This window comes from Balaenoptera physalus, assembly GCF_965194825.1.
Source record: "Balaenoptera physalus genome assembly, chromosome: 1".
Taxonomy (NCBI): domain Eukaryota; kingdom Metazoa; phylum Chordata; class Mammalia; order Artiodactyla; family Balaenopteridae; genus Balaenoptera; species Balaenoptera physalus.
Window position 1 is genome coordinate 170,676,568 of NC_138882.1, and position 19,542 is coordinate 170,696,109.

A 19,542-nucleotide genomic window follows, 5' to 3' on the forward strand; every position below is an offset into this window, starting at 1 on the left:
ACCCCTGGTCAGGGAACTAAGATCCCACATGGCACGGGCAAAAAAAAAAAAAGAATAGAGAAGAGAGTGACAGAGACAGACAGACAGACAGACAGACACACACACACACGGGGATCTTCTCTTTTTCTCGCCAACACACATTTCATTCCAGATGCATAGATCCTAATGACATTCCAAAGGCACCTCAACTCAGCCTGTCCAAAGCTGACCTCTCCTTTTCCATGGTGCCCCGCTGCTCCTCCCTAGGCCTTCTGTGTATGGCTTGGCACCTCCTTCCACCCATTTCCCAAGCCAGACCCTCAGGCGCCATCCTCGGTCCTTCCTCCTCACTCCCGACATCCGTAGTCCTTTGCTAAGACCTGTCACTTCTGCCCCCTGGGCCCCTCCTATACCTCTCCCCCTCTGTCTTTCTCCACCTTCAGCAGCATTTGACATGGCAGATCACGCATTCCTTCTGGAAGCCATTTCCTCCCTCAGCCTTCAGGACACCCCTGCTCCTGGTTCTCTTCCTTTCTCTGCCCACGAGCTGAATCCCCCTGCTGGTCCCCCACCCAGAGTCTCAAAGTTGGAGGGCCCCCGGCACTGTCTTCTTGAGCTGCTCCTCTCAGTGGATCCCATCCAGTCCTGTGGCTTCAAATTTGGTAGGCCGGACTTCCGTGGTGTCACAGTGGTTAAGAATCCGCCTGCCAATGCAGGGGACACGGGTTCAAGCCCTGGTCCGGGAAGATGCCGCGGAGCAACTAAGCCCATGCGCCACGACTGCTGAGTCTGTGCTCTAGAGACCGCGAGCCACAACTACTGAAGCCTGTGCGCCTAGAGCCCATGCTCCGCAACAAGAGAAACCACCACGATGAGAAGCCCACTCACTGCAACAAAGAGTAGCCCCCGCTCTCTGCAACTATAGAAAGCCCGCACGCAGCAACAAAGACCCAATGCAGCCAAAAATAAATAAATAAATAAATTTATTTAAAAAAAAAATTGAGGGAGGTCTCCAAGCTCGCCTCTGAAGTCCAGGCTCATAGATCGATTAACTGCCAGCCTGATGTCTCCACGGGGACCCTAATAGTCATCTCAAACTTAAGCTCCAAGGCTACACTCGCAGTCCCGAGCACTGAGGATAGAGTCTAGCTCAGGAAATGTTGGTGTTGGCTGACTCTCCCTTCTCTCTTTAGTGCAGCTTCCCCATCATCACTTGCCTGGATTATTTCAACAACCCATCTTGTTTCCCTGCTGCATAGCAGGGAAGAAGGACAATGCTACATGAATGCAGGAAGGAGAACGGCGTACAGCGTGGGGAAAAGCCCAGAGTGCGCTATGGGGAATCAGACAGGGAGGACCTTAAATATAAGGCACAGACTTTGTCCTGAGGGCAGTAGGGAGCCATGGAAAGGTTTAAAGCCAAGGGGGATATGCTTGATTCTACATTTCTGTCACTCTTTCGTTCATTCCTTCACTCATTTACTCCATCAGTCAACAGATATTTATTGAGCACCCTCTACTGAAAGCGACCCTGAGGCAGAAGACAGCTAGAGGGGCTAGACTTGTGCACAAAGACAGGTGAGAAAGCTGATGAAATGGCCCAGGTCCAGGTGAGAAGGGCCAGTTATGGAGGTGGAGACAGGGGATGATGAGCTGACGGGGGTGGCCTGGTGATGCAGCCCAGGTTCCTGGTTTGGGAAACCGAGTGGTGGGAACCGTAAGCCCAAAGGTGTGGAGCGGGTGGTGGGAGAGCCATCCCTTCCTCCTGGGGAATCTGGAAAGTCCTCAGGAGTGGTTTAAGAGAAGAGTAGAAATTCAGCAAGTAGAGAAGTGGAGAGAGACACTGTAGGTGGAGGGAACAGCCTGTTCAAAGGCCCTGGGGTGGGAGAGGCTCAGCTCTGAGGAACTAAAAAGTCAGGAGAGTTAAAGATCAGTGGGCCAAGGAGCAAGAGGAAGGAAGTGAGGCTGGGAGCCCGATCTCTCTGAGCCACAACATGGAGCATTGAGGGCCAGTCCCTGGGATGTAAGGCCTCCCTGTGCAGACAGATGGGAGGGAAGGAGAATGTGAGAGGCTGGGAGGAGACAGACAGATGACGTGTGCGTTGGAGGGGGCGTCCAGAGTATGTCTTCTCTGGGAAAAGTCACCAAAAGGAGGTCCCCGGGGGATACTTCTAGGGTGTGAGAGGAAAGAAAGAAAATCCTCAGGGTTCTGGGGAGAGGCAGATTCCTTTACCATTTAAGGAATTGACTGAGCCAAATAAATTTCCCTTCTGAACACTTCAGCATCCTTAGAATGCAGGTAGTCCTCCACCACCTGCCCCAGAAGAAAGCTGATGGAAGGGGCGCAAGGTTATCCCAGGGTGGTCCTAGACACCTACCTCCTCTCCCTAGGGCAGGAAGGGAAGAGAAGGGAAGGGAATGGCCCTTGCCCAGCATTTCACGTAATCGCACTTGGGAACATTGTCGAATGTTCCCATGTGCTCTGCGCCTCAAGTGCTTGGTTCTCAGGGCTTTACGTCATGGTACTAGGTCATTTGTCTCACAATAACCCTGAGCAGTAGGTATGATCATCATTCCTATTTTACAGATGAGGAGACTGAGGCTCAGATAGGGCCTAAAGCCACACCGCTGGGATATGACGGAGCCAGCTCTTCACGACTACAGTTGCCTCTGCACAGCAGTACCTCACTGAACCCTTTGCCACAACTCGAAGTGGCACCTGGTGTCCTTGTTTTACAGAGTGGGCGTTGCGAGGCTCAGCAAGGGGAAGGGACTTGTCCAGAGTCACCAAGCTGGAAGGTAGCTGTAGTCTGGATCCAGATCATTTGGGGGACGAAGCTGAATGGGAGAGATGATGGGTAAAGGTCTGAGCAGCGTGGAGAGGAAAGGATGGGACTGGGAACTGGACTAGGAGAGAGTTTCAGTTTTCCTTTTAAAGGGACTTCCCCTAAATGGGGGGTTTTGGTTGGAAAGTTGTTAGCAGTCCACATTCCACTGGTTTGGCCACCTCTTCCCCCAAAGGCACCCAGGATTTGAAAAGAAACTGAAAGTTAGGGAAAGGGGAGGGAGGGAGGAAGGGAGAGGCTGAGGGCAGCCCAGAATAACTGGGTTGAATTTCTGGTGACCTCACTGAGCCTGGGGGAGATAGGCAGGCAAGCTGGGATTACACACCTTTAGCTATTGGAGAAATTGAGCCCCATAGATACAGCTCTATCAGATAGTGGCTGGGTCCTGTCCAGTTTGCACAGCCACCCCCAACACACACACACACACACACACACACACACACACACACACACACAGAGACCAGGGGAAGAGGGAGGGAAAGGGAGAAATGAAAGCTTTGAGTGGCCTAAAATCCTGAAAGGGAATTTCCAGAATCCCTTGTCTCTGTGATGTGGTGACTGGTTGGATGGTGGGTCCCAGTGAAGGGCCCCTGAGGTGCCCCAGTATCCAGACCCAGTTTCAAGGCCCAGGATTGGCAGGAAGGCTGCACACCTGGGTCCTGCTGACAAACAAGCCAGAACCCAGCGTGCCCAGGGTGCTGGGGAGTCAAGTCCCAGGGATCCCAGCCCTGCAGCTGCCTTGCCTCTCCCTGCCAACATCCCTAACTGCTTCTCCCAAATTGGAAGCATCAGGACCCTGTGTGGAGGCCTCCAGCTGAACCCAGCATGGCCACGCTCCTCTGAGTCCTGACCTCCTCCTCTTCTGCTCACATAAACACTCCGCCTCCCTGGGCTTCAGTGTCCTCCTCTGTAAGGGGGAACAATGATGCCACACATCTCACCGGGTCACGAGGTAACGTATGGAAAGCAGTTGGCACAGGGCTTGGCGTACAATAGGCATGTAATCAATGCTGGCAGCTATGATTATTATCACCGTTGGTCATTCCTACCTTTTTTTAAAAAAAATTAATTAATTTATTTATTTTATTTATTTATTTTTGGCTGCATTGGGTCCTCATTGCTGCGTACCGGCTTTCTCTAGTTGCAGCGAGCCGGGGCTACTCTTTGTTGTGGTGCACGGGCTTCTCATTGCGGTGGCTTCTCTTGCTGCGGAGCACAGGCCCTAGGCGCTCGGGATCAGTAGTTGCGGCACGCGGGCTCAGTAGTTGTGGTGCATGGGCTCAGTTGCTCCACGGCATGTAGGATCTTCCCAGACCAGGGCTCGAACCACTGTCCCCTGCATTGGCAGGCGGATTCTTAACCACTGTGCCACCAGGGAAGTCCCCATTCCTACCTTTTAAAAACTCTCCCGTGTGGTCAAGGATCTCATGATTCTGTCCTCTAGGGTTTTTCCTCCTCCTCCCTGCTGGCTCCCTTCCTGGGGCCCTCTCTTGCTGCTGGCCCCACCAGTGGCAGAGCTCCCACCGCCCGGGGACTTCCTGGGTGACCTCATGCACTGCTTGGCTCCAGTCACCCTCTTACTAGCAGCAACCAGAGATCCAGATTTCCTGGGGTCAGTTCTGACTGAAAAACTTCTATCTGTTATCCCTTTAAGGTCACCAGCCAGACCCTAGCCTTTGGGCCCTGGCCTTTGGCTCAGGAAACATGATCACATGTCTATGTGCTGAAGCATATAGACTTCAGACTTCCTCCTGGATGTCCCCCGCAAATATTCCCTGGGCACCTCCAACTCAGCAAGGCTAGATTCAGCAACTCCCTCCCAAGTTTGTTTTTCCTCTGATGCCCTATCTCAGTCATGAATCCATTTTGGCAGGTGTCACCCAAAACAGAAATGTGGGCTACAACATCATCACTCCCATATCCCCACCCCCATCCCGGTGCCAGCCAGTCCCCAAATCCTAGGATCCTGTCCCTTAAATCTTGCTCCAGACAAGGCCTCTACCTTCATCCCCACCCCATACAAACCATTTGCTGTTCCCCTTTGTGCCCTCGGAGCCCTTCCTCCATCCCCAGCGCCCCCCGACAGGCCCCTCATCTGACCCTGCTCTGGCTCTTTCTTTTCCTCGGAAGGCATTGCCAGGAAAGCCCTGAGGGCAGGGGCCCTGCGTGACTCACAGCTGACACTCTGCCATGCAGGAGCAGAAGGAGGAACTCCAGTCTCCATGAGTATGAATCACAGAGGCCAAGCTGTCACTGTGCAGATGAATAAACTGAGGCCCAAGAGGAGAGAGGACTGGCTTACGGTTAAAGCAGGAGGCAGACCTGGGGCCAGAACTAAGGTCTCCGAGTCCAGCTGATGCTCCTGGGAAGGAGCTGGGGACCCTGGGGCTGGGAACTGTGCTGTGCCAAGTCACCGTTCCTGAGGCCTCCACTGGGACCTGGCCATCCCCTGGTGTCTCCTCCCCTCTCCAGGCCTTGGCATATGCTGGTCCCTCCCCTAGGAAGTCCCATCCTCCATTTCTGACAAGATACTGCCCTCACCCCTCACCTCGCGTCTAACCTGATCACCACCACAGGGCCCTCCTCAGAGGCCTCAAAGTGTCCCCACAGCCTTCTCGATGAGGCGGTGCTCTCTTCTGCCCTCCTTCAGCCCCACCCAGTGTTCTCCCAGGGTCCCATTCCCTTCTGTCCATGGGGACTAGGAGCATCTCAGGCCAGGACCAGCGTCTGAGCCTTCACTGGAGAACTGGGACAGATGGGGGATGTGCGAAACAGTCTAGACTCTGCAGCTTCCCCCATCCATCCTAGAGTCCCCCTGTCTTGCCCACTCCTCCTTCCCCTGCTACTCTGCCCTGGCAAAAGCTCACATCTCAAAGGTCCTGAGCATCACGACCTGCCTGGCTGAGGCACACACAGCCACTCACACAAACACCAAGTAGCCACTCTCTTATGCACATAACTCATAGTTACACACCCGATCACAGCCAGACACAGTCACCAACACAACCTCAAGGACGGACAGGCACATACCCAGAAAGACTCAGAAAGTCATCGAGAGTCACCAAGTCTCTCTCTCTCACCCTAAATACACATCGCCAAACAAAAATGCAGACTCACACAACTACAAAAGTACACACCTGGTCACACACACACACATACACAGAGTCACAAAGTCTCTCACACACAGACAGATACCGAGCAATACACAGTCACACACAGAGAAAAACAGACGCACACAGTTGCACACAGGCCCCTGGAGATACAGAACAATGGGCGCATTGTCTGGGCGGGCAGCAGCTGGGGAAGAAGGAGCCGAGTGTGGATGGAGGAGGCCGTGGGGTCTGCTATACCACCCCCACTCACACCCGCAGCATCCTAAGCCTCTTCCCTCTTCCAGAAGCCGGATTCGGCTGGGACCTGGATTTGCTGAGGGATTCAGCTCCCAGGTGCCCCCTCCCCAGCCTCCTTCGATGTCTGGTGGGGGACGCTTGGGCTCCCCTGTGGACCAGCCTCCCTCTGGGGCTCTGGGTACTCGGGGTCCTTTAGCCCTGATGCTTCTCTGTCCTCCTGGAATCATCCCGGCGATTTGCCTCGCATCCCCACGGGGCAGCGCCTGGAAATCGGGAGCCTTAGCATCTGCTCCTAACCTCGGACTCCAACTCCTCCAGGACTCACACACCCTCCATCTGAGCCCTGCCAGCCGGTGCAGGCTGCGCCTGGCAGCATTGTGGGCTCCCTATTGTGGCCGAGACAGAGACGCGGGTCACAACGTCCATCCCTAGTGGCGGTGGGTAGAGAAGTCACCGTCCTGTCAGTGAGTTGCAGTGGGGCATAGTGCCCCTTCCTCTCCCCAAAGCTAGCTCTTCTCGCCTCCCACGCTGACCAGGCAGCCCCAGATCTCAACAGAGACTCCTTCCAGGACTTTCCTTACAGCCCCCAGCCCCTTTTTGCAGGTCTCTCCAAACTCTTTCTTACCCTCAGCTACTGGTATCTGCTATGTGCCCTTGGACATGTCACTTTCCCTTTCTGAACCTCAGTGTCCTAGTTTGTAAAATGGGGGGTGCTAATGAAGCCGAGAGTATTCTGTAGTCTCAGAGTGGGGGTGGGGATGGAGGCTACAGGAATGAGTTGGCGTGTAGAAGCCACCTCAGCTCTCCCCGCCCTTCTGTTGTCAGATCTGTGGGAGTTCCTGATTTCTCAGGCCCTGGGGTGTCTCCACACCTCACAGCCTCAGGCCTCCCAGGAGGCCATACTTGTAGGAGGGAGGGGGCAAGGGAGGGACGTGCTGAGCTGTCCAGGACACAGCCTTGCTTTTGCAACACTTTGCTTCCTCCAGCCCCCATCCCCTTCCTCCTGGGGGCCGAGGGCAGGCAGCCAGACACACAACCGGGGCCAGCCAGGACGCTGGGATTCCCCCTGGCCCGGACTAGGGGGAGTGGCAGGAGACTCCAGCTGGAGAGTCCCCAGCCTCCTCCACCCTGCCCCTGTCCCCGGGCTCCCCTACTCAGGTGGGGCTGATGGCTGGACTGGGCAGCTTGGGGGCTGTCCTGAAGGGGCCATCCAAGGCTCCTCCTCCTCAGGAACTGGAGTGTTTTAAGGTTTGTTGAGCGCCCCCCGCAACCCGCGGGCCTCCTCTGCTGGCTTCGGGGAACCCTGATGTAGGGGAGCAGATGTGAAGGGAGAGCACCGAAGTCAGACAGGTTATGTCCAGGTCTCTGAGCCTCAGGCTCCTCGGCTTTCAAATGGGGATGGAGATGCCCCTCAAGATCACGGCACCACCCCAGATGGGACTTTGTCATGGTCCAGGCTGAGAGCAGGAGGGACCAAAGGTGAGCTTATCTGTGGGGGCTTAGTGTGACGGGCCACCAAGAGACTGAGAGGAGGCATGAGGGACAACCTCACCAGTCTGACCAGAGTGACCCTGCGGTGGGTCAGACCTCCCAAGCTGGCCGGGACAGGCAGGCACGTGGGCGGGACCTCGGACCGGTCTCCCGGCCTGAGGGGGCACAAAACCCAGCTAGGGCCCTGCGACTTCCATGACCACATTCTCTGGAGCATAACTCGGGACCAGCCGGCTGACGAGTCTGGGCATGTGAGCCCTTCGAAGAGTTCTAGGGGGAGACTGACAGGGGCTGCCAATGCGGGACCAAGGCGATGGGGGCCACTCCAGGAGCTGGGGTGTCCACCTGAGAGGTGAGCGGTGAGAGGAGGGGATGACTGCTCTGTCCTCTTTCCTCTAGGAGCCTCCCTCCACCCAGCTCGCCTCTGGGCTCGCCTCAGGGACCCGCCGCTCTCCTTCCCACCCTGGACCCCACCTGCCCCCGGGAGCCGTGTGTGTTGGGGGGACCAGACCGCCAGCGTCGCCCACCGCTCGAGTGGGGCCCACGACTTGAGCCCGCCTCCGCCCCTCGATTGGGCGCTCATTTAAATGTCCGGCCCCGCCCCGAGCTCCGGGCGCATATATATAGGCGGCTCGGCGGGCGGCGGGCGGCATTCTGGCGCGGAGCGGAGAGGCGGCGGGTGCAGCTAGCGGGTTGGGCGCGGAGCGGGGGTGCAGCTCGGTTTCCCCCCGACACCCCTCCCCCTCAGGCGCGAGCCCCACCCCTCCGGCGGCCAGGCCCACCCGACCGAACTATCCCCTGCGGCGCGAGCCCGGGGCGGCTCCGGGCGCCCCCCAGCAGAACCCCCACCATGGGCAGCCAGAGCTCCAAGGCTCCCCGGGGCGACGTGACCGCCGAGGAGGCAGCAGGCGCTTCCCCCGCTAAGGTCAACGGACAGGTGGGTGCGCTCGGCACGGCCCGACTCGGCCCCCTCCTCTCGTACCTCGCCCCCTCTAGGGCCTCGGGCCGGGGCCGCGCGCTTTGTCCGGCCCGGGACACGCGGCGCCCCCTCCCCCGCCCGGTCCCTTTGTTCTCGGCGCCGCAGCCCCCGCGGGCGAAGCGAGGGGAGGGGCGGGAGGGGGCGCCGGCCGGGCCCCGCCGCCTTCTTTGTTCGCGGCCCCGGCCCCCGGCGCTGCCCCCCGGCCGCCCGGAGTGCCGCGCGGGGAACAAAGGCGCTGCTGGGCCGCGCCAAGGGGGCGCCCGGGGGCCGCGGGGCGGGGGCCGGAGGGGAGGGCACTCCCCCCGCAGACTCGACCTCGATAGCCCACGGCTTTTTTTTAGGGAGGAGCCGCGAGGTGGGGAGAGCCTGAGGTGGGTGGGGGCCGTTTACACAAAGCAGGAGGCTGGGAAAATAGGCCGTCCAGGTGCGGGGAACAGCGCCCCGGGGCGGCTTCCCGCCCAATATCGGCTGCACGGCTCGCCCGCCAGCCCGGGATACGCGGCCGCGGGCGGCCCTGCGTGGAATAGAGAGCGCGCCCCCGGGGAAGTGGGTGGGGGCCCCGGGACCCCAGCGCCTCCTGCCGGCCGCGGCCCCTGCGCGCCTGTGCGGGGCAGGAGGGAGAGGTTTGACGGGATGCCGGCTGTGGGGTGAGGCTACAACCAGGCTCTGGGGGTGCGGCGGAATGAGTCGGGACCCCGTTGCGTGGAAGAGGTCAGAGGCGGGCTGGGGGAGGGGAGTAAGAGCCCCGGCCCTCATTGCTGTCTCCTCTGCCCTGCAGGAGAACGGCCACGTGAAAAGCAATGGAGACTTATCCCCCAAAGGTGAAGGGGAGTCGACCCCCGTGAACGGAACAGAGGAGGCAGCCGGGGCCACTGGCGATGCCATCGAGCCGGCACCCCCTAGCCAGGGCGCTGAGGCCAAGGGGGAGGTCCCCCCCAAGGAGACCCCCAAGAAGAAGAAGAAATTCTCTTTCAAGAAGCCTTTCAAATTGAGTGGCCTGTCCTTCAAGAGAAATCGGAAGGAGGGAGGGGGTGATTCGTCTGCCTCCTCACCCACAGAGGAAGAGCAGGAGCAGGGGGAGATCGGTGCCTGCAGCGAGGAAGGCACTGCCCTGGAAGGGAAGGCTGCCGCCACCCCTGAGAGCCAGGAGCCCCAGGCCAAAGGGGCAGAGGCTAGCGCTGCCTCCAAGGGAGGAGACACAGAAGAGGCAGGGCCCCAGGCCGCAGAGCCATCCACTCCCTCGGGGCCGGAGAGTGGCCCTACACCAGCGAGCGAGCAGAATGAGTAGCTGGGTGGGGGCAGGTGGGTGATCTCTAAGCTGCAAAAACTGTGCTGTCCTTGTGAGGTCACTGCCTGGACCTGGTGCCCTGGCTGCCTTCCTGTGCCCAGAAAGGAAGGGGCTGTTGCCCCCTAGCCACGTTCCCTCTCCTCTCCCTCCTGTGGATTCTCCCATCATCCATCTGGTCTTCCTCTTAAGGCCAGTCGAAGATGGTCCCTTGCAGTTTCCCAAGTTAGGTTAGTGATGTGAAATGCTCCTGCTCCTGTCCCTGCCTCCTTCCCTGTCCCCACCTGTCCAGAAGGCAATTGCTGGTTTTCTTCCCCAATTCTTTTCCAAGTAGGCTTTGTTTACTCCCCAAATCCCTGAGCCAGAGGTGGGGGTGCCTACTCCCACGCCCTGAGTGTCCACCTTCCCGTTGTTTGTAGTCTCCTGTGCTGGGCCTAGTGGCCCCTGGGCTGGGGAGGACACTGCCCCTGTCTAGGTTTTTCTAAATGTCTTACTCAAGTTCGAACCTCCAGCTTGTGAATCAACTGTGTCTCTTTTTTGACTTGGTAAGCAAGTATTAAGCTTTGGGGTGGGGGGGAGGTATGTAATGTGAAACAACTTCTTGTTGTCTTTTTTTTTTTTCCCCTCCCATTGTTGTAAATAACTTTTAATGGCCAAACCCCCGATTTGTAATTTTTTTTTTTTTTTCTAACTGCTAAAACCATTCTCTTCCACCTGGTTTTACTGTAACATTTGGAAAAGGAATAAATGTTGTCCCTTTAGTGGTGCTTTTTAATGAGTGGTCTTCTGGGGTAGGGTGAGAAGATTGGTCTACCTCAGACCTTGAGGGGGGATTGAGACAGGTAAGTTTGTGGGGTTCTTTTGTTTTTGAGGGGTTGCCCAGATCCTCATGGACACCAGAAGGGCAGAGAAGTGGAGTCGAAATGAACCCAGGGATACTACTAGGAGACAAGCTCAGGAGGGTGTAGAAATGTACCATTTTATTACAAAGATTCTCACAAAAACGAAAATAGTATCTCAAAAAGGAAACTAGACTACCAATCTTCATCTGCAGAATTGGGGGGAGGACAGAGGGGGCAGGCAGTGTGAGTTTCTTGGCTCACTGGGGGCCAGTGGGAAGGTATGAGAACAGAATCAATCTAAAAATGGCTGATGACAAGAGCCTGAGAACAACAGGGAAGTCCCTGAAGACCCAGCCACCCCTTCTAAAATGCTCAATAAGGGCACCTTTTCAAAGCTACTAAGCAGGCACTTCAAGATTTTGTCCTATGGCTGCTTTAAGTGTATCCCTTCCACCCAGGTCTGGCATCCGTTATGGTTCAAAATTAAGAGTTTGGGAGGGATGGGTGGCGAGGCAGCTACTAGAAAAGCTCACCTAACACGTGTGCCCTGAGCTCAGGGCCCTGGTTCCTGTCTAGTCCCTGGGGATATTTATATTTAATATATTTTTATATAAATACACAGAGAAATAGAAAATATAAAATCTGAGGGGTTGTGGGATAAAGGTGGGCAACTTGGCAAGCAGCCAGAACTGGAGAGGTCTGTTCAGGCCAACTTGACCTCCTCCTTGACCCTGTGGAGAGAGCAGAGATTGGCATGAGATAACCCACCCTAGAGGCTTTGAGGCAAAAGTGTGGGTACAATGACTTCCACAGGACCCCGGCTGCCCAGGTGACTGCTAAAGGCTGGGGCTTCCTAGCTCTGCCTAGAACTGCAGAGACAGACAGACTGGTCCCTGAAAGAGGCCTTTGTAAGCTGGACCAGCTGTCCCTGCGCCTTCCTTCTCAGCGTGGTGGGACAAAGGGGCTGGTGCTCCAATGCCAGGGAGATGACAGACAGCTCCTTCCTCACCCTTTGGCTTCTTGCTTCTCCTCCTTGGTTTTCTCCTCTTCTGTGGCTTCTAGAACATAAGAGTGCAGGGATGGCCAAGGGCAGCCCCTCTGGAAAGACCCATGGGATCTCCACTTACTCTGAAACCCCTTCCCCAACACTACAGCTCACTGGACATACAAAAGAGAGAAAAGCCCATTCCAGGCCCTCCCAGCGAGCCCTGCAGAGGACAAACAGGTTGGACCGGTTTCCCAGCCTGCTAGAGCCTGAACCCGGTGGGTGGAGGCAGCCCCCTGGGAAACTGGGGTGAAGCACTGAGAAAAGGGCTTGGGTGGTATGTGAGAGCCACGCTCCTGACCACGGGGAGCCCAGGCATGTCCCTGGCTCTGGAGCCTGGCAGGGCTCAATCAGCCAGTGAAGATGACGAATTGAGTTTCATTCTTTTGTGGGCCCTGCCACTTCTGGGAACCAGTGAAAGGCCCAAGTAGCTAAGGAAGAGCCCTAAGGAGCTGGCAGGGCCTGAGTCAGCTCCCTCCTCCCAGTGCCCTACATAAATTCCTCCTCCGGGGCCTGGGGCTCAAGATCCAAGTCCTGGCCCAACCCAAACCCACCTTTCTTCTCTTCTGGGTCTTTCTCTTTCTCATCTTCTGTTTTGACTCTCTTGGCTTTTTTGAAGTTGGAAGAGTTCTTGCGACCGCCTTCTCCCTCCTCGTCAGAGTCGGAGAACTCTTCCTCACAGGCAATTCGTTTGTCCGAGGAACAGACTGGGAGGTAATGGAAAATATGGGTGGGAGAGCAGATTCTTTATCTCAGGGTCTGCCCAGCGCTTTCTTGCATGTTCCCCCAAAAGACACCAAGGGAAGGGGACCTGGACTCTCTATAAATTATCCCTACAGGCACAGGTACTTGGGTTTCTCAACAGGTGGGCAGCTTGGGGAGAATGTGGAGCCAGGAACAGTGGAGGGAAGTCAGAACTGCCTGCAGAGTGGGAAGGTAGAGGCCCCTGGGTCTGGGTCTTACTTGAAATGCGCTTGTCAGGGTCTTCTTCATCCTCATCGCCACTCTCCTCTGGAATGGCATCCTCAGGAATGGCCTGCATTTGGACCCCAGGTGCGTGGGGCAGCATTCTCAGGTTCTCAAACAGTCGCTGTCTATGGCCAATGGTAGAGAGGTGGCTGGGCTCTGGTCAGGGACCAACCAGAGCCTGGAATGTTCAAGTGGGGTGTGGGGGAGGATATACTCACTTGATCTTTTCCAGGTACTCATTAGTGTTCTGGTTAGTCATATTGGAAGGACTGATGTGAAGTTTGAAATCTGGTCCAAAGTATTCGAAGTAGTCGTTGTATGGAAGCTCTAATTGGGGCGGAAGGTGAGAGAGTTAAGAGACCTGGCCACCATGGGACCCTGAGAAAAGCATTTGTAGGTTTATGTGGACCTGTGAGCCCAGCTATCAAACAGAGAAGCATGCCTCCAAGATAGGGTGAGGCTTGGGTACCTATAGGATTTCAATTTTTTTTAAAGCCATTCTCCAGTGTCCACACCAGTGGTGTGTTTGTGTGCATGCACACGCGTGTGTGTGTGTGTGTGTGTGTGTATGGAGCAGGCTGAACCAGGCTGAAGCCCCTGGTTTAGAAAAATTTAGGCAATATTCATTGCGAGCACTCCCTCACTTACTACCCCAGTTACCCTACAGAGTATGAATTCCAAAGCTATAGATAAGCACTGATAATTTTGTCCAGACTAGCAGCTGAGGGACAGGGGACAGGGTCAACTAAAGGACTCAGAAAAAACTGACAGCTGTGGTCTGAAAACCACAAGAGGACAGCAGGAGAATCAGAGTCTGAAGAGGAGAGGTTGTAGAGCCAATGGGAAAGGGGCTGTGAACTCAAGGACACGTGAGCTCCCGCGCTGCCCAGCCCAATCTGGCCCTGCAGCTATTACCATTAGGGATCTCCGTGTCCAGGGCCACAGCTGTTTCGTATGTCCAGCACCGGGCGACATTACGAATGGTGTAGCCACCTCCTCCCAGCATCAGCATAGGCAGGTTGAAGCTCTTCACAAATTCCACACACTTGGCGTGCCCTTTGGTGGGAGAAGGTGTGCCAAGTTACAGGAGCACCCAGCAGGACCCTGCCCCCGGGTCTCTATGCTACCTGGTCTCACCTTTGATGGTCAAATTGAAGCAACCTAACCGATCGCCAGACAAGGAGTCAGAGCCACACTGTAAGACGACTGCACTGGGCTGGAACATCTCCATTACTTTGGACATGACCTGAAAGGACACAACCTGGTCACTACCAACCTCAAGAAAAGCTATTTGAGGTTCAGGCTGAAAAGTGTAGGTGCAGCACTTTCTTCGGTTCCTTATCACTCACTCCTACCTTTCCACTCTCCCTCAGGCTGAGCGGTAGAGAAAAGGGAGTACCAGCCTGGGCTTCTCATTTCCCCAATTTGTTCAGTTTTCCAATTTGAGAGGATCTCCAAGAGCCTTCTAGCTCTAATAAGGAGCCTAAAACAGCCTCCTTATCAATTCCCTAGATCTTTCCCTTCTTTTGCTGCTCCAAGAAGCCCTTCTGACCCTTAGCTGCATCTGCTCTATGCATTTGGTCCTACAGACTTTGAGCCTTATACTGTGAGGAGGCGCTTCACTTTTGTTTATCTCATTCTCACAACTAGATTCTAATGTAACTGAGGACAGAGACCATAACTTAGGCTTTTCTGTCACCCTTACTACAAGGTACATAGTAGGCACCTGGTGTTTGCTAAACGACTACCTAACCTAACCTAACTAGGTTACTACTCTAGTAATGGTTCCTTATTGCTTACAGGTGAACATTTAACTCCTCAGCATGGCATTCAAGGCTCCCTTTGAAATACTGACCCCGACAAACATTTCCTACCACATCCTTCAACATTCCTCCCCCACATCATACTGGCCTACATACTACGTATTGGCACCTCTATGCTTCTGCTGGTGCTGTTCCCTCTGCTGAATGCCAACCCTCCCCTCCAGCCCCCACCTCCTTCACATGGGTAACTCCTCATTTCTCAAAGTCCAGCTCAAATGTCACCACCTCTGTGAAATCATCTCTGACTACCCTTTCCCCAGCCCAGGCAGCAGTTTCTCTCTCGCTCCTCTGTTCATCCCTCAAAAACAGCACTGACCACATGCTGTTGGGGACGTGCTTGCCTCCCACACCACAGACTGTGAGGTCTTCAAGGGCATGGATCATGTCTTAGCTATTCTTGTATCCAGCAGAAGGCCTGACCCACAGAAGGCATCAGTAAATATCTGGATGAATTTTGTTCCCCTAACTGGCCATACAGCATGCAATCCAGGGTTCAAACACATCTCATTTCCAGCCAGCCTCTCAGTGGGGAGAATTCCCGAAGTACACTGGAGGTGCTTTGCTACCCCTCCCTTAGATCAATCCTGTTTATAGCCCAGTGGTGGATAAGCCTAAGCCACTTACCGGCTTGAAAATGGCCTCATAGGACTCGTCATCAATCCCATCTCGGAGCGGGTAGTTAACAGCATAATACTTGCCTTTGCCAGCCCCAATATCCTAATCAAGAAGCACATTAAAGTAAAACTGAAAGATGATGAAGCTAGGAGGAAGTTCAAGGATGAGGGCTGGAAGGCTAAGGAAAGAAGCAGTGGTTCTAAGAGAGATAAGCTGGGCCCATGAGGTGGGCCAGGGACAGAGCAGGTTAGCACCATTTCCCTCACTAGTGGAACAAGTCTCACTCACGTCTCTGGACACACCACTGAGTCTGCACCCAGGCTGAGAATCATTTATGGGACCAGAGACTGAATATCCTACTACACAGCATGAGACCTCTCCCTCTGGACTGGGTTAAAGGTGGCTGGGGGCTGGACCATAGAAATAACACCCACCCCACAACAACCCTTTCCTTTCCAGAGCGCCTTACTGCTCACTCCTCTACCCACCACTCTCCTCTCTAGGGAGGTGTGGAAGGAAAGCAGAAATGGAAGAAGAATTCTTCAAAATTGTAAAGGCTCAGTTATTATAATGCTTGCCATAGCAAACAACTGAATTAGTGCCACTTTTTCACCCAAGGCCACTGGCATGGCAAAATGGCTGGTTTCATTGTATTCATGCTCTCACAAGCAGAACAGTTTAATGAATCAGCTTCCAGGGATTCTTATCCTGAGGTCCATGGATGGGCTTCAGTAGGAGGAGGTGTCTATTAACTATTTGATATCAAATGTAAAATTTCATGTACTTATGGGGAGAGACTACGTAGCTTTCAGTCAGATGGTCAAAGGGGAGGGTAACCTAAAAATATTAAGGACCCTTGAGATGGTCCATAAAGGTCCCTATTCCTAGCCCATGAGAGAGAACCTGATGTTTCTAGCCTAAAATTCAAGCTGTCTGGGACAGGTGAATAGTGTAATGCAACTCAGCTGTGGCCAGGAGGGAAGTGCAATAGTCAGGAGACCCCCATCCCTTCCAACCCTTTATGTACCATCATTCCCTTCCTCCAGAATAAGAGAGGGAAAGAGACCATGGCAGGTGCCCCAGGCTGGGGTGTGGTATTCTGAATGGCAGAAGACGCAGGAAGTGGTTTTTGGTGACATGAGATAGGAGAGTTAAGAGCTGGCAGCTGAGGGTGAGCTGGTTGGCCCCTGAAGGGAGTTCTCACCCGTAGGTCCCCAGTTCCTGGGAAGTACTCTCCATATTTATGAAAGGACACAGTCATGACTCGGTCTGTGGTATAGAAGGCCTCTTCCACGCCATCGCCGTGGTGAATATCAATGTCAATATACAGCACCCTCTGGTGATACCTAGGATCAGAAGGGGGTCAGGGGGTTCTGGGGGCTCTTTGGGAGTGGGACGCGCCAAGGGCGCCAGGTCCCAGCTTACCGGGCTGGCTGCCTCCCTCAGGTATCTCTAAGCACCAGAGACGTGGAAACTGGCTGAAGGAAGGTGGAAGAGCGGCAGGGTGTCTCCAGAGGCCTGACCAAGCCGATCAAGTCCGATCTTCCTACTCTACAGCCAGGGTCAACTCCAGCCACACAGGGACACTCTGGAGGCAGGATCTGAGCAGCGCCTGCCCCTGATCTTGCCGTGGGCTCAGATCAAATCAAGACCCCGTCAAGGAGAAGATGGCCAGAGACACTCACCGAACACATCCTAGCCAGCACACTGCTAGGAAAAGCAAACTAGGGAGGCAAGCCCGGGGGAGAGGGAAATGGGAACCTGGCCTAAGGTGCTCCTCCAAGAGACAAGGCCAGGAAGGCATACTTTAGCAGTTCCAGGATGGCCAAGACGATATCATTGACGTAACAGAAGCCAGATGCCTCGGACTTCTTTGCATGGTGTAGGCCCCCAGCCCAATTCACAGCGATGTCCGTCTGCTGCTTATTAAGTTTCACGGCACTTGCTGGACGTGGGAAGAAAGAACACAAGCCTGTTATCAAGCCACTCTCTCCCTTTCCCCCAAGAAGCCAAGGGAACCCAGTGAGAGGTAGGACCTGCCTATTCAACAGCTGTATTGTACAATTCACAAGCCAGTCCTCTCCCCCTACCCTATTCCAACAGGAATAAACATGATATTGGCTACTCTAAAAAAACTGTTTTCTGAACTGAAGGTGGTAACTCACTAGTAGGCCTTAAAATTGGTTTAGTGGGTTATGATTAGTATATATATTTTTAAATGAGACAGACTAGAATAAAAACATCGGAATAACAGTAAAGGTAACCACTGTTTTGTGAAACTGGCTTCAGAGTGAGAGAGGGTGTTGTGCACGTGCATGCATAACCTGGATTGCAAGTGTAAATACTTCTAAATGTGGTTCATGGTCAAAATATTTTGAAGATATCAAATGTAGTAGAGGCTTAAAGTACAAATAGGTCCAAGAAGAAGTGAGAGAGAAATACACACTATGTGTGCAAGTGCCTTTGTGGCAATATAACTTTAACAGCAATAAAAACATAGAGGGAATTCCCTGGCGGTTCAGTGGTTAGGACTCCACGCTTCCACTGCCGGGGGCCGGGGTTCAATCCCTGGTCGGGGAACTAAGATCCCTCAAGCCGCATGGAGTGGCCAAAAATAAATAAATTTAAAAATTAAATAAATAAAAAGATTTACTGAGTAAAAAATGTAGGCACAAAACTATACATATATATGACACGTTTTTTGTAAAATATAGATGTATATATGTTATGTCCAAATATATGCACACAGAAAAAAGCATGGATGTACAAACACCAAAATGGTAACGATGGTTATCTGTTGACAGTGTGATTGTAGTCAATTTTTTTCCCTGTGCACTTCTCTGTTTTCTGAGATTATATTAGGAGGTGGTAGCGAGGGGGGAGAAGAAAAAACAATGATCATAGAAAAATAAACATTTGTTAAGAAAGGGTAGAGTGGGACTTCCCTGGTGGTCCAGTGGGTAAGACTCCACTCTCCCAATGCAGGGGGCCCAGGTTCGATCACCTGTTGGGGAACTAGATCTCGCATGCACGTCGTAACTAAAGATCCCACACGCTGCAACTAAGACCCAGTGCAGCCAAAATTAATTAATTAATTTAAAAAAAAAACAAAAAAACTTCCTATATTTTAAAAGAAAAAAAAGAAAGCGTAGAGTGATCCTGGAGGTAATCTAGACATTACTAATGGAAGTGGGAGATGTGTGGGGAGTATTTCTGACCTCTAAAGGTAATTACCATGCTCTTTTGTAAGACACAGATGATGACACTTCCCATTTTTATAGCACTGTACAGTTCACAAGTTACTTTTATGTACAGCATCTCAACAAGCCCATGAGGTCTGCAGAGAGTTCCTGTATATAGGATGTCTTGGTAGGAGAGGACAGCCAAGGACACCTGTCTGTACCATGTCAGATTGAACCTGGGCTGGGACTAAACCAGAAGGACATTTCCAAGACCTAAGGTAAAAACTCACAGGACCATTTTACATGGTCACAGGTCAGCCTCACTGGGACAGTGGCCTAAAAGACAGACCTCACTAGTACAACCCAGCACAGCCTTTAAGGAGGGATGTATATTCCTTACCCACAGAGCCACCAGTAGATAGCTGACAGAACTCAAAGAGGCCATCAAATACCGGACAGTCCTCACCAACGTTAACTTGAAAAAACATAGGAAAAGATTAGTTTCCAAAATTTCCTTTAGTTTTTGTTTACATATTTATGAGCTGATGGAAAAAAATGCAGAATTTGGATTCAGAAGGCTTGGGTTCTTGTCCAGGCTCTACTACTTACTGGCTGTGTGACTGGGTCCAGTCATTTAACTTTCTTGAGCTTTGGTTCATTATCTGTAACTAGCAATAATGACATCCACCTTACCCAATTGTTGAGAAGATTGATAGAAATCTTATATGGGGAAGCATTTAGCAAGTAAGTACTTGGAAAATGTTGGTTCATTCCTGAGGGAGAAAAATATAGGCTCTTATTCCAGCCTGGGTTTGTTCCTGGACCTCACTCCAGCTGGCCAACAAGGAAGTGAAGAACAGAGACCTATACTGTCATCCACTGGATGCTTAACAACGTGCCGGACACTATGCTCAGTGCTTTAAGTACCTGGTGTCGTTTATCCTCACACACCTGAGGTAGGATTTGGTCCTATTTTATAAATGGGGAAACAGGCTCAAAGAGGTGAACTGTCAGTAAATGGCAGGCGGTATTCAAGGATTGGTCTGCCTGTCCTAAAAGCCTACGAAAATATACTCTGGCCTCTTCCCCAGTAATTTCACATACACAGTCTCATTTGATCCTCCTAACAACCCCAT

General features: G+C 53.4%; 2 protein-coding genes and 1 long non-coding RNA gene across 4 annotated transcripts in view; 2 read left to right on the forward strand and 1 right to left on the reverse strand.

Moving 5' to 3' along the window:
* Positions 1-19,542, forward strand: part of LOC309637447 — a 188,285-nt gene that overhangs the window by 141,161 nt on the left and 27,582 nt on the right. The window lies entirely within an intron of this gene.
* MARCKSL1 (MARCKS like 1) lies at positions 8,301-10,691 on the forward strand. Its single transcript, XM_082411960.1, has 2 exons — positions 8,301-8,603; positions 9,424-10,691. Exons 1-2 carry the CDS (start codon positions 8,517-8,519, stop codon positions 9,931-9,933), a joined length of 597 nt encoding a protein of 198 aa, XP_082268086.1. The 5' UTR covers positions 8,301-8,516; the 3' UTR covers positions 9,934-10,691.
* The window catches only part of HDAC1 (histone deacetylase 1), a 42,466-nt gene continuing 33,808 nt past the window's right edge, over positions 10,885-19,542 (reverse strand). Inside the window, exons 4-14 of one of the 2 annotated variants that reach the window (XM_082411525.1) lie at positions 18,807-18,881; positions 17,031-17,169; positions 16,429-16,570; positions 15,234-15,326; positions 13,924-14,032; positions 13,702-13,842; positions 13,005-13,113; positions 12,781-12,911; positions 12,372-12,524; positions 11,782-11,830; positions 10,885-11,503 (exon numbers count right to left, since the gene is read on the reverse strand). In XM_082411525.1, the coding sequence (XP_082267651.1) occupies positions 11,476-11,503; positions 11,782-11,830; positions 12,372-12,524; positions 12,781-12,911; positions 13,005-13,113; positions 13,702-13,842; positions 13,924-14,032; positions 15,234-15,326; positions 16,429-16,570; positions 17,031-17,169; positions 18,807-18,881 (1,169 nt within the window). In that variant the 3' untranslated portion in view covers positions 10,885-11,475. The remainder of the gene's footprint in view (positions 11,504-11,781; positions 11,831-12,371; positions 12,525-12,780; positions 12,912-13,004; positions 13,114-13,701; positions 13,843-13,923; positions 14,033-15,233; positions 15,327-16,428; positions 16,571-17,030; positions 17,170-18,806; positions 18,882-19,542) is intronic. The other variant, XM_082411526.1, reaches the window with a different exon arrangement.

Coding starts and splice junctions, on each gene's coding strand:
- MARCKSL1 (XM_082411960.1), top strand. CDS start 8,517: ATGGGCAGCCAGAGCTCCAAGGCTCCCCGGGGCGACGTGACCGCCGAG. Junction 8,604..9,423: donor CCGCTAAGGTCAACGGACAG/GTGGGTGCGCTC, acceptor TCTGCCCTGCAG/GAGAACGGCCACGTGAAAAG.